Genomic DNA, 14,473 nt, shown 5'->3' with positions numbered 1-14,473 from the left:
TTCCCATCCTAGAGCATGGAATCTGCCTCAAGGAGAGTTGTGCGTGGCTGTGTAGAAGGCATGCCTACAAATAAGATGGAATGTGCTAAATTTGCTAGAGAAGTACCAAGAGTCTACAGTGCATGTACGTTGCTTCCTTTGGAGAGTGTGGGAAAGTTCCCGGAGGAGAGGTGGCTTTTGACCTATGCCTTAGCATAGTGTAATCTAGACACTGCACTAAGTGTTTAAAAATGTCTCATTTGATTCTCCAGTTGGATGAGATCGTTACAGAGCAGGATAGGGGCATGCCAAGGGCTGCATTGCCAAGAGGGGAGCCCTGGATTGTCTGCCTCTAGACCCTGAACCTTTAGTCCTTCTTTGAGTGCCAGGTTGAGGAGGGGTGGTATGACATGAACAGTTGGGGTGGGAGAGCCTCTAATACTTGTAATAGGGATCTGGGGCCTTGAGTAAGGCTGGGTGGGCAGTGTAGAGGTGAGTTATGCGTCCAGGCCAGAGGAGGTATTGAAGGCCCATACGAGAGGATCAGATGGAGGAAGCAGATGTGAGAGACATCAGTCTTATTTATGGTATTGAGAGCATAAAGGAGTGTTTGCTGAATGAATAAATTCCTAAGAAGAAAGGATAGTTTTGTCACCGTTAATTAAATGTGCTAGATTCTAAGTAATCAATGCTATTTGGGAATGAAAATGTGTGAATATATGCCATGTAATAAGGAGCTAATTCTTCCAACCTTACCTTAGTCTGCTGTTTTAGTCTTAGACTGACAGTGTTGTCACAGATTTATTAATAAGCAAAAAAGAGGAGTTGAATTATGCTTTCTCTCTCACTTAGTGTTCTCATTTAATAGAAGAAATAATGAGCCGAGAGGGCAAGAGGAAGAGAAGATGGAGGAGAGGCCACTGTTAGTAAAAGGGGAGCATTTGCCCCTGATGATAATGTAGGTAAACCCAGGGGATTGTATAGGAAGCAGCTCACCAGTGTGGGCGCTATTCCCCTGTAGGTGGATTTCTTGCAGTGCCCACTAGGTAGCTCTGTTGCTCCTGCTCAGACCTTTCTTGGCTTACTGAGACATTGAGCTGTCCTTCATGAGGAAGTCTCTGCTATACTTGCCCTCTGCCCCAGTAAGTAGAAGCTACAGCCTAGAGAAGTTCAGAATCTTAGTAGGAACTTAAACTGAAGAAAATGAAAAAAGAGGCTAGATATTAAATCGTGCGACCAGAAGCATCAGTGTGGTTCATTGCCTCTCCTGTTTGCTCTTTTCTTTCCCTGATTTGGTCTGTTATGATACTGCTGGACCAAAACCCAGGGAAGGGAAGCAGGGCAAGTTTCCCTGTCATCCCTGTTGCCCTGCCCTTGCCCCACGTACATTTGTGTGTGTGAGGACACTTAGAGTTCAGCTGGACTGGTGCCTGGCTGGTCACTCCCTCCTTTGGATGTTCCATTGGGTTCCACCCAGAACACAGAGATTATAGAAGGGCCAAAGCTCGTGGATTCTGAGCCCCATGCTCACAGTGAGCCACCTCTGCCCTTTCACTACTGGGGGTAGTCAGTAACCTGAAGAGGGGGGTGCTCTGAGATCAGACCTTCGGCTCCTGCCATTCATCTCTGCTCTCTCTCTGAAGCCTTTTCTGAACCTAGTTTGACTTTCTCTTGGATCAGGCGGAGCTGTCACCTATATTACAGAATTGTTGGAATGGATGGGTCTTGCATGGCCACTGTGCTTCCTTTGGGAAGCTTCAGTTGCAGTGACGTGCCAGGGGCCTATGTTTCAGCACCTCCTTTCTCTGCTTCATGGCTTTTCCTCACTGATAGATGATTTTATTTGTTATGTATTGGGAGCAGTCTTGCGAAGTTTCAATCTAAAAATCCTTTTTTTTTTTTTTTTAAAGATTTTATTATTTTTTGAGAGAGAGCGAGCGAGCATGAAAGAGAGAGAGAGAGATCATGAGCAGGGGGGAGGGGTAGAGGGAGAAGCAGACTACCACAGAGCAGGGAGCCTAATGTGGGACTTGATCCCAGGACCCTGGGATCATGACCTGAGCCAAAGGCAGATGGTTTAACCAACTGAGCCACCCAGGTGCCCCTTAAAATTCTTTTTAATTGACATTGTTCAATATTACAAGAGTAAATGGCGAAGTCTCTTCCTTCTTCCCTCTACGTTTTCCCCTGTTAGATGGTGCTAAATTGCCCTCCATTATTGCACCAATTTACCCCTCTACTAACAATTTCCCCTACACACTCGTCCATCAGATTTTTTTCCTGATAGTTGAACAGTATTATCTCATTGTGGTATTGTGTATATATGTAAATATTTTCAGTAAATGTTGCTTAGAGTTGTAGTTAATTTGCATTGCTGAATGGTATTCCATCATAGTTGTGTGTGAAAAAAAAAGTTTGTATAGCCATTCTACTCTTGATGGGCATTTGGGTGTTACCAGTTTTTAGCTGTTAGGAAAAGTGGTGCTATGAACATTCTCGTATACATGTCTTTTGATGACCATGTGTGCCTACCAGTTGCATATATACCTAGGAGTAGAATTGCTGGATTGTTAGGTATGAATATGTTCAGCTTTAGAAGATGTACTAACAAATGTTTTCCTAAGTGGTTTTGCTAGTGTACTACTCCTGCTGTCTATGAGTGGGAGTGTCTTTGCATTCTAGTAAAATTTCATTATATATTCATTCTGGTGAGTGTGTAGTGGTTATCTTGTCATTTTCATTTGCATTCTCTTCACTAATTAGTTTGAGCACCATTCTAAGTTTATTGGCCATTTTACATAGCCTCTTTTGTAAAGTACCTCTTTAAATCTTTGGCCCATTTTTCTACTAGGTTATCTTATTGATTTGGAGAATTATTTATATATTTTGATGCAAATCTTTTGGATATATGCATTGCAAATATCCTCTTACACTCTTAGAAAACTTCTAAGGCTGATAGTGTGATTGAGCATAATTAGGTGTGCAAATAGCCAAAGCAATCTTGAGAAAGAAGAACGCAGCTGGCGGTGTCACAGTCCCAGATTGCAAGATATACAACAAAGCTGTAATAATCAAAACAGGATGGTACTGTCACAAATATAGACACATTAATCAGTGGAACAGCATAGAAAGTCTAGAAATAAACCCAGGCATCTATGGTCAATTTAACCTACAACAAAAAAGGCAAGAATGTACAATGGGGAAAAGACAGTCTTTCAACAAATGGTGTTGGAACAACTGGACCACTTTCTTATACCACACTCAAAAATAAACTCAAAATGGGTTAAATGTGAGACCTGAAGCCATGAAACTCCTAAGAGAAGCAGTAATTTCTTGGACATTGGCTTTAGCAACATTTTTTTCTGGATCTTTTCCCCAGGCAGAGGAAAGAAAAGCAAAAATAAACTACTGGGACTACACCAAACTGAAAAGCTTTTGTACAGTGAAGGAAATCATCAACAAAATGAAAAGGCAGCCTGCCAAATGGGAGAACATATTTGCAAATGCTATATCCAATAAGGAGTTAAAATCCAAAATATATAAAGAACTCTTACAACTCAACACAAAAAACTAATAATTTAATTAAAAACTGGGCAGAGGACCTAAATAGACATTTTTTCCAAAGAAGACATAAGAATGGCTAACAATCACATGAAAAGATGCTCAGCATCACTAGTGATCAGGGAAATGCAAATTAAAACCACAAAGAGATACCACGTTACACCTGTCAGAATGGCTAGAATCAAAAAGATAAGAAATAACAAATGTTAAGAAAAAATCCAAAAAACAAATGTTGGTGAGAATGTGGAGAAAAGGGAACCCTCAAGCTCTCTTGGTGGGAATGTAAATTGGTGTAACTACTGTGGAAAACCATATGGAGGTTCCTCAGAAGATTAAGAAGTATTATATGATCCAGTAATTTCCACTGCTGGGTATTTACCCAAAGGAAATGAAAACAGCAATTTGAAAAGATACATGCGCCCGTGTTTATTGGAGCATTATTTACAATAGCCAAGATGGGGATCAACAGAAGTGTCTGTTGACAGATGAATGGATAAAGATTTGGTATATATGTGCAATGGAATATTACTCAGCCATAAAAAAGAATGAGATCAAGCCATTTTCAACAATGTGGATGGACCTAGAGGGTATTATGCTAAGTGAAGTAACTCATAGAAAGACAAATACCATATAATTTCACTTACATGTGGGATCTATAAAATAAGACAGATGAACGAACAAAAAAACCCAGAAACAGACCATTGGTTGCCAGAAGGGAGGGACGGGGGGATAGGCAAAATAGGTGAAGGGGTTTAAGAAGTATAAACTTAGTTATGAAATAAGTAAATCACGGAGATGAAAAGTACAGGATAGGAAAGAGTCAATGATATTGTAATAATTTTATATGGTGACAGATGGAAACTACACTTGCCACGGTGAACATTGTGTAATGTACAGAATTGTTGATTCACTATATTCTATACCTGAAACTTAATCTAGCATTATATATCAACTATACTTCAATTTAAAGAGAATAGGAAAATAACTGGGAGTGGGGGTTACTTAGAGTAGTTATGGAGGACCTCTCTGAAGAGATGACTTGTCATCTGTATCTGAAGGACAGAGAAGAATCCTCTCCTTGAAGTGCTCAGAGATGACTAGTCCAGGAAGCAGAATAGCATGAACAAAGGCCCTGAGGCAGGAAAAAAGTTGGCACATTTGGGTATAGTAGAAAGCCAAGATGGCAGCAGAGAAAGGGATTGTAAGAAGAAATAAAAATAATCTGAATCTCTCTTCATTGTTCTGAGAGAGGAAATACTTCCGATCTGTCATTTGTCCAGTGCTGCTCATAATAGTTGCGTATGATCCTTGACTCTCTCCTTGCCTTGGGAAGCTGAAACTTAATGCTTTTTTCCATCCTTCATCCTGCAGGCGTGGTGGACACAGGCCTTTTCATTAACATGGCTGAGAGAGTCTACTTTGGGATGCAGGACGGCTCTGTGAACATGAGGGAGAAGCCTTTCTATTGACCCTGCAGGAGCGGAATGTGTTCATTGAGCCCCCAGCCCTCAGCTGAGGCGGACATGCCTCTCCAGGAGCCTTTGCCTTAACGCAGCTAGCTGTGCCAGGCGGATAGCTGGCAGGGTGGGGGTTGGGGCGATTAACTCCAGCCTTCTGAAGTATTGTTATTTAATGTCTTTTTAAAAAGAGAAATATAAACATATATATTTTTACTATTAAAAATACTCAGTTTTTTTTTTATTAAAGTAGAACTTGATTTCATGTTTTATATGAAACATTTACCAAAAAAAAAAAAAAGAAAAAAGAAAGGGACTGTCTTTTAAACTTTTAACTTGAGTCTGCTGGTTAAGCTTCTGAATATTGGGTTTGCTGAGAAATGTAAATCAGAACTTTTCTTTAAACTGGTAAAATGAAGGGCCCGGCCAGCAGTTATTCCCTGATGCCTTACTGGAAACATTAGAGTTTACTTTTCTACCACACTGTTTTGTTGTTTTTGTTGTGATCACGCACAATCCTTAGATATACATTTTAAGATGAGGTTTACAAAGTCTGTCGAGTGGAGCGGTGTGGTGTATAGTGACTCAGAGTGTAAAGTGTCATGAAGAACATGGTGTTCTTTTGCTAGGCCCCCTGTCGTGGGAAGCCATTGGCCAGAAATACTTGCCAGTACTGCCAAAGCACTGCTGTGGAATGTGAACTGTTTTTGAGTAATCGTCTTTTGGTTAATATTTTTCCTGTTACTTTATTATTACTCGCATGGTTCATCGTCAGAAGTTGTCATTTCCTTCTATTGTTTGAGGGTTGAAATAAAACAGTATGGTGCCGTTTTGACTCTTTGTCTTTACTGTTTGCAGTAGTTTTGCAGTAAAATAGGGATCAATTTTGCACACCAGCTTACACTGGATCTTTGATAAGGGGTGGAATTCACTTGAGAAATCTTGAGCCAAAGACTAGGTAAATATTTCCTTTATTTTGGGGTGGGCTAGACGTCAGTTTCATTCCATAGCCTTTTGTCAAACGACCTTATTTTCTTTGTTAATGGAAGATAACTCAGCTGAATAAAAGTCACCAGGTATCCCCAAGTGTTGTATTAGTCCCCAACCCTTAGTCCCAGAAGCTGGCGAGCATTAAGCAGGTTCCTCGTATTCCCTCTTTATTCTCACTGATCTTCAGATCGTGTGCCCAGTGGGCAGTGTGCCATCCAGACGGGGAGAGGGAAGGCTGCCATCAGCTCGGTGGTAGATCCGGGTGCGCCTGAGGAGCCCAGGCCATGAGGTGTTCATGCTGAGGGCCTTCATCTCCCTCAGCGTGCACCCGGGTTGGAGCCTGAGATTGTAACTACCGAGATCTCAGCCCCTGCTAATCCATTAGGTGGCCGGATGAAAGTTAACAGAACCTGCCTTAAGGAGGCTCTCTTTCCTTGCCACGTTCCTTCTCTTTCTCTTCACTCCCAAGTGCTCTTTAAAAATGTTGCCTCACACTTTGTTAGGAAACCTATTGTTAGGAGCACTTTCATTTTCAAGCCTCTTCTGGTCTAGATGATAAGTTTTGCACAAAATGGGCACTAGATCTTAGCCGAGAAAACTTGATAGAACTCATTTTTGAAATCCTTTCAAGCTCTTGTGGCAGGGGTTAATCAGGGATAAAGATAACAAAGGTAAGCTGGGTTTCTGAGAAACACCTGCATGCTCCATGTCACATGGACATCCTCAGTGGCTTTCAGGGCGTTTGTACCTGTGGCCAGAATGCAGTCCATATGAGCATTGATGTGAGGTTTTCCTTCTCAAAAAAAACACAAAACCCCTGCTGTGCTTGAGGCACACACACAGAAGGTTGTTCTAGAGGTACATTTTGACTGAAGGTTCTTCAATAAAATTGTTACTAAGTGTGATCTTGCAGGTGATAAATTGGATGGAAAAAATTTGCAGGCACGTGATGGATCAGAGGGGCACAGGATGGGCTGCAGTTCTGGCATTGGGAAAGGTTACAACCGAGTTAAACAGCCATGCTGGGAGGCACCAAAAGGGCACAATTGCATTTGAGTAAGCTCGATTCAGTTTTGGTTTCAGCTGGAGCTCAAAGTTTTGATTCACTTATCAGCCTTTTTCTGAGTTCCCATCCAATGCCAGTTCCTAGTGGGCACTAGTGGGAGGGAGGAGACAGAGACAAGTAACACCCCTGTTGTGCTCTAGATGCTTCCACCCTGGTGGAGGAGACAGGCAGGTTGACAGGAATGCTGTGGTGGAGCAGTGATATGAAGGAATTGTCAGCATAGTGGGTAAGAGGTGGGCCAGCAGGTGGGAAAAGTGGTTATCAGGTAACTGGCTACAGTCTCCTACCTGTCATCGCTCACCTTGTGCCAGTGTGATTCTGGGCCTTTGCCCTCCTATCTTAGAGCCACTTCATGGTGTTCTCTTAATTTGAAGAGTGAGAAACAAATTCAGTTTAAGTAACTTGTTCAGGTCATACACTGGGAAGCAGGCCAGATTTAACTGGCTCCAGGCCTTACTCTTAATTCAAGGGGGTTGTAGGATTCTGGATAGTTTGCATTCCTTAATTCCTGTGTTGATTATTTGCAATTTGAGCCATGAGTAATTTGTTAAATTACTGAAGTTAATGAAATGGGATGTGTGTGTGTGTGTGTGTGTGTGTGTAGGCTCATAGGTAATCCTATGGAAATGGGGTGTGTGTGTGTGTGTGTGTATGTGTAGGCTCATAGGTAATCCTATAAGATTAATTTATGGTTTTGGATGAGCTTCCTTTAATGGCAGAAAAGAGTAGAACATGGCACCAACCTAGGGTGAGCCATGGGAAAGTGCACTTGGAGAAGTCCTCCTCTTCTGCCACCACTGATTTATCCCCTCTGCTTGTTTCCTTTTCTCCTTCCCAGGCCTGGGGATGTAGGTAGGCACAGTGGCAACCTGAGGCATGGCTCGCCTGGGAAGGGGTGTTTATGGCTAAGGCCTGTGAATTCCCTTTAGCCAAAAAGACTTCAGGAATGCATAGCTGAACAGAGTTGGTTTTATTGACCCACTGAATGAGGGAAGTCACATGCCATGTGGGGCTGCGGGGTATCTCAGTCAGAGGGTGTTAGGGCCTAGGGGATTTGGGCTTGTATCTGGTGCTTTGGAGGAAGGCTCAGGGAAGCAGGGCTCTGCTCTGGATTGGATTGGGTTGGAAACGGGAGAATCCTGTGATCGGGTGTTTTAAGTTTTTACCAAGAAGGTAAGAATGGAGTGAGGCTAAATCTGGGATTGGTAAAGAAGCCGCAGTTACTCAGCCAGAATATGGGGATGTCTGGCCCTTTTTGTGATTTGGACACTGTTCACGTTTTGTCTGTGTTGAGATGTAATCATGGAGTCATCTGGTTTTTGTCTTCACCCACCACAGTCGCAGAGTGGTCATGTCTGATGGAGTTGTGAAACTGTTGATGTTCCACAGGAGAACACCCCAGCCTCGCTGTGGGTACCAGGCCAGCTCATAGCGACGCCAAGGCCTGACTGTAGCTAGGACAGCGCTATGCTTCTCTTTCTCAGGATATGCTCACCCCAGGACCCAGGAGGCCTGCGCATTCTATAATCAACTCTTCTTCTCTCTTTGATCAACAAGTATTGAGCACTTGCTGTGTCTTGGACACTGGGACGGAGGAGTCTGGCCACAGATACCCATGACATAGCTCCAGCCTTCAGAGACTTCATTGGTGCCATGACGACCACTTCTTACAACTTTTCAAATGCCCGAGTTTGCTCGCTTCCTGTCACACCTAGCAGCTGAGGCAGCCCTATTTAGGGTTGCGTCAGCCTTCACTCTCCACTAACCTGCTAATCAGGTGATGTTTTTGTCATAGGTTCAGTGCCTTTGCTTTTTTAGTAACCAGTTTGTATCACAAGACAGCAAAACACTCCAATATAGCCTAGCATTCAAATGTGCCCAGGTTGACTCTGCAAGTAAACATCCTTAATGGTGCTTCGAGAAGGTGGAAGTGTGTGTGAATGTGGGCAGTGGGGGGAGGGGGGTGGTGGGATCCAGAGAGGGAGGGAGAGGTCTTCCTTGGAAAGGCAGTGTCTGTGTTCTGGGGACGACACGTTATACACACTGATGAACGAAATAAATTCAGCATTGAAACCGATTCCCTAAGTCGGATCACTGAGAAGCATCTCTCTCAGCAGCAGGGTGGGGAGAGGACGCAGCTCCATCTCTGGGAACTAGAGCCCTGGTGCATCTCTGTCGGCTTGGGCCCAGCGCCAATAAGACCACTCAGTGTCTCCCTGGTGACAGAACTACGTTTGAGGGAGATCCCAGGTTCGGGTGTATCCCAGTCTGAGTTTCAAATAGGAGAGTTGTGCTCATTTTATTTCAGAAGCTGTTCTTAGTGGCGGGTTGGACCAGTTTGCGGTCACTGATGAGTTCTGGAGGTTCTAGAGCTCCAATCTGATTTTCACTGCACTTGGCCCATGTTCCTGTGCACCAGTGGTGCCGCCCCCTGTTTTTTTGTGAATCTGTGACAGGTGTTCACAAGGTCTGAGCCCACAGGAACCGGCATGTGGGGCAGCATAGATATGGTCAGGAACAGCACTGCCCAATGGAAGCGTGAGCCATGTATGGAATTTTAAAAGTTCTAGTAGCCACACTAAAAAGGTACAAAGAACAGGTGAGATTAATTTCAATAAAATCCTTTACTTAACCCAACATACCTAAAAGATTACTATTTTAACATGTAATCAATATTTGATATTTTGTACTAAGTCTTCAAAATACAGTATGTGTTTTACTTAAGCACATCTCATTTTGGACTAGTCACTTTTCAAGGGTTCCATGGCCACACTGGTGAACGACTTGAGTATTGGTGAGCACAGTTCTAGAACTCGAGGCAACTCTGGTGTTGTCCTTGTTCTGGCTTTTTGAAGCCTCCTTTGATTTCTTGTGTGTTCTGTTTGGGGAAGTCAGGGAAAGACTGATACAGTAGGTGGTCATTCAGCTGAATCTTTAAAAAAAATTTTTTAAGTTAAAATTTTTTTTCAACCTTAGTGAGACAGAAGTCCCATTTATAAGTACCCAGCTAAAGTGTATAAGTCAGTGGTTTTTAGTGTATTCACACAGTTCTGCAATCATCACCACAATCAATTCTACAACATTTTCATCAACCCAAAGAGAAACCCAGTGTCCAGTAGCAGGCACTCCCTATTCCCCCCCCACAACACCTCCCACTCCCACCCCCAACCCTAAGCAACCATGACTTCACTTCTGTCTCTGTCGATTCCCACTCTTCTGGACATTTCATATAAATGGAATCTTATATGATCTTGTATCTTGCTGCTTTTATTTAGCATAATGTTTTCAAGGTTCATCCATGTTGTAACATGGATCGGTACTTCATTCTTCTTTTATTGCTGAATGATGTTCCACCATATGGCTAGACCACATTTTATTTATCCATTCGCCAATTGATGGACATTTGGGTTGTTTCCACTTTTTATGGCGAATGCTGCTGCGAAGAATCATGTACACATTTCTGTACAGACATAGGTTTTCATTGTCCTCTTTTTGTTGTTTGGTCCTCCTTTACTATCTTCTTTTGATTTAAATAGATATTTTTTAGCATACCTTTTTTAATTCCTCTGGTTTTCATTTGTTTGTTTTACTGTATATATTTCAGTGACTTTCTCAGTGGTGGTTCTAGTTGCAGAATCTTGAAGGAAGAGCAGAAGCTCAGCAGGCTGGGAGTAGTGTCCCGGGGAAGAGCAAGATGGAAGGAAGCATCCTATGAAGTGGGAACAGAATGTGTGAAGACAAGGGTTAGCGAGGACCTGGTGGGTGCAGATAACTTCGAGGAGCTGTGTGTCGCTCACCAGGAATGCTGCCTCCAGGGAGGTGTTAAGAGAAGAGATGGAAGGCAGGGGATGCGTACTGATAGGCCATGTTTCCCATAGCTAAGGACTTGGGCCTTAATCCTACAGTGGGGGTTTCTAGGTAGTTGAGTGGCATCATCAGAGTCCTTGCTGGCTTCAGGGAGGAAGGTGGGATGGATGAGGAAGAGTCCAGGTTGGGGATATCAGTTATGAGTCTATACAAATGGTTCTGAGGAGCTTCCCAGTTTACTGGAAGACTTTCTTTAAGGCTGATGGAACATTTTCTTTCCAGTGTCAGGGCCCAGCAAGTCTGGGTTGGGAGAGATGCTTCCACTGCCAGGAAACATTCTCTCCTGTGGGCATTTTGTCCCAGGCATTAGGCAGTGTCACTAGTTATCCTGAGGGCAGGAACTTTGAAACTTACTAAATCCAGTTAACTTGAAAGTGTTTCCATTAAAGTGATCCATTGTTTAAGAATCCTACAAATACAATAAGATGTAAAATGGAAGTAAGGAATACAGTTCTTGGGAAGGAGACACAGTTACCAGTTTCTGTAGAGAACAATCATTATCTAAAAAGCAGATACAAAAGGCAGATACTGAGTTTAACAGATTTTTTTTTTTTTAATTTCCCTATCATCTGAACCTCCATTTCTATTTGAGGAATTCCTCACTGTGGGAACTTGCAGTGGGCATCTCCCCCCCCCCCCCACTGAAGTGGAAATGTCCATTCTCCCTACTCCCTGGCAGCCAGAGCATGGACCTAGACCTTGCTAGTTGGCTGTTCCCACCCAGATTTTGCACGTAAAGACAGCGTCTCAATTATCTATTGCTGCATAACAAACCACCACAAAACTCAGCTGCTTAAAACAACCACCACCATTCATTTGCACACAGTCCTATAAGCTGATTAGAGCTTGGTGGGGATGACCCATCTCTGTTGCATGTGGCTTCAGCTGGGGCAGTTTGATTGAAGCTGAAATGTCTGGGGAATGCCCGGGCCTCTCACTCTCCATGGGCTGTCTTGGGCTTCCTCACAGCATGGCGGCTGGATTCTTGGAAGGGGCATTCTTGTGGAAGCTGCAAGGCTTCCTTAGAAATTGCACAATGTGGGCGCCTGGGTGGCTCAGTTGGTTAAGCGACTGCCTTCGGCTCAGGTCATGATCCTGGAGTCCCTGGATCGAGTCCCGCATCGGGCTCCCTGCTCAGTGGGGAGTCTGCTTCTCCCTCTGACCCTCCTCCCTCTCATGTGCTCTCTCTCATTCTCTCTCTCTCAAATAAATAAATAAAATCTTAAAAAAAAAAAAGAAATTGCACAATGTCAGTCTCACTTTTATTGCCTAAAGCGAGTCGAAATGCCAGCCCAGATTCAAAGAGGTAGAGAAATAGATTCCACTTCTTGAAGAGGGAAGGAACTGATGCAGAGTTTGCAAGTTGTCACAGGGAATGACAAAGATACAAGAACAGTTTAATGTTTATTCTGCTGGTAGCACCTAGAATTCGGTGGTCGGTGACAGCAGTACCAAGAACAACACTCAGGATAGCAGCATCGGGGCGCCTGGGTGGCTCAGTTGGTTGAGCGACTGCCTTCGGCTCAGGTCATGATCCTGGAGTCCCGGGATCGAGTCCCGCATTGGGCTCCCTGCTCGGCGGGGAGTCTGCTTCTCCCTCTGGCCCTCCTCCCTCTCATGCTCTCTGTCTCTCATTCTCTCTCTCTCTCAAATAAATAAATAAAATCTTAAAAAAAAAAAAAAAAAGGATAGCAGCATCAACGCTGGCATTTATTCAGACTGTTTTAGGATAGATTCTTTTTTTAAAATTATTATTATGTTAATCACCATACATTACATTAGTTTTAGATGTGGTGTTCCATGATTCACTGTTTGCGTATAACACCCAGTGCTCCATGCAGAACGTGCCCTCTTTAATACCCATCACCACGCTAACCCATCCTCCCACCCCCCTCCCCTCTAGAACCCTCAGTTTGTTTTTCAGAGTCCATAGTCTCTCATGGTTCGTCTCCCCCTCCGATTTCCCCCCCTTCATTCTTCCCCTGCTATCTTCTTCTTTTTTTTTTTCTTAACATATATTGCATTATTTGTTTCAGAGGTACAGGTCTGTGATTCAACAGTCTTACACAATTCACAGCGCTCACCATAGCCCATACCCTCCCCAATGTCTATCACCCAGCCCCCCATCCCTTCCACCCCCCACGACTCCAGCAACCTCAGTTTGTTTCCTGAGATTAAGAATTCCTCATATCAGTGAGGTCATATGATACATGATTTTCTCTGACTTATTTCACGCAGTATAATACCCTCCAGTTCCAACCATGTCGTTGCAAATGGCAAGATTTCATTCCTTTTGATGGCTGCATAATATTCCATTGTGTGTGTGTGTGTGTGTGTATATATATATATATATATATATATACCACATCTTCTTTATCCATTCATCTGTCGATGGACATCTTGGCTCTTTCCACAGTTTGGCTATTGTGGACATTGCTGCTATAAACATTGGGGTGCACGTATCCCTTTGGATCCCTACATTTGTATCTTTGGGGTAAATACCCAGTAGTGCAATTGCTGGATCATATGGTAGCTCTATTTTCAACTTCTTGAGGAACCTCCATACTGTTTTCCAGAGTGGCTGCACCAGCTTGCATTCCCACCAGCAGTGTAGGAGGGTTCCCCTTTCTCTGCATAGGATAAGTTCTTAGTCCTATTTCCAGCTTACCAGGTTCCCTTCTTCTATTTTTTGAACCTCATTTTCCAGCCTTCCCATCCATTTTAGAGCCACATGATATGCTTTCAATAAACCCCATTTCTGCTTAATTGAGTCAGAGCCAACTCCCAGTGTTTGCATCTAAGAACACTGACTCGTGCCCCAGTCAATAAGAGAATGACTTAAGAACTATGTAGTAAAATAGATAATTTACAAAAGAGGAAATGCACACAATAAACACCTGAAAAGTATTCTCCCTCATTAACAATAAAATCAAAACACATCTAAATTAAAACAGTAACAACAAGATGCCTTTTTTTTTTGCTATCAAATTTCACGTAAATTAATGTGTTCAGAGTTGCAGAGGGCACAGTGAGGTAAACTCTCTTAGACCTCTGGCTGGATTGTAAACTGGTCTAACTTCTTCCTGGGGATTTTTGGGGCAGTATTTATCAAGAATCTTTAAATGAATCATTCCTTTTAAATCCTTTCCAAGAATCTAGTCGAAACAAACACTTAGAAATGTAGATATAAATGTACGCATAAGGATTTCCATACCAATGTTACATTTTAGCAGACACTGGAAACTCAAATGATGCAAGCCCATTACGGTGTGATGTAATCCGATACTATGCGGCCATTAAGAACCGTTTTCTAAAGAACCGAAGATACAGGAGAACTTTTATAGAATAATATCAAGCGATAAATTAACCCAGAATTATTGATGTGACATATAACAGGATCTAATCGAGAAAGTCAACCACTCTAGGTATTTTGAACAAAGGGAATTTATTATAGGAAATGCTTCACAGGTGATGGAAAGGCAGAGAAGCCAATCATTATGTGGAAGCAACCCGAAATGAGCAACAGTGGGAAACCACTTCATTCCCAGGGCTG

At 42.9% G+C, this 14,473-nt stretch overlaps 1 protein-coding gene across 7 annotated transcripts in view; it reads left to right on the top strand.

The window, feature by feature from the left end:
- The window catches only part of RPIA (ribose 5-phosphate isomerase A), a 91,195-nt gene that overhangs the window by 24,874 nt on the left and 51,848 nt on the right, over positions 1 to 14,473 (top strand). For 2 of the 7 annotated variants that reach the window (XM_045884576.2, XM_045884575.3), the window contains one exon: positions 4,912 to 5,832. The exons of the other annotated variants lie outside the window; for them this stretch is intronic. In XM_045884576.2, the coding sequence (XP_045740532.1) occupies positions 4,912 to 4,983 (72 nt within the window). In that variant the 3' untranslated portion in view covers positions 4,984 to 5,832. Of the gene's footprint in view, positions 1 to 4,911; positions 5,833 to 14,473 lie in introns of those variants that run through there. 7 annotated transcript variants of the gene reach the window in all.

The sequence above is a fragment of the Mirounga angustirostris genome, unplaced genomic scaffold, assembly GCF_029215605.1.
Source record: "Mirounga angustirostris isolate CCGP_5_RB_7025 unplaced genomic scaffold, mMirAng1.0.hap1 SCAF_10, whole genome shotgun sequence".
Taxonomy (NCBI): domain Eukaryota; kingdom Metazoa; phylum Chordata; class Mammalia; order Carnivora; family Phocidae; genus Mirounga; species Mirounga angustirostris.
This window is presented reverse-complemented; position numbering and strand designations above follow the sequence as displayed.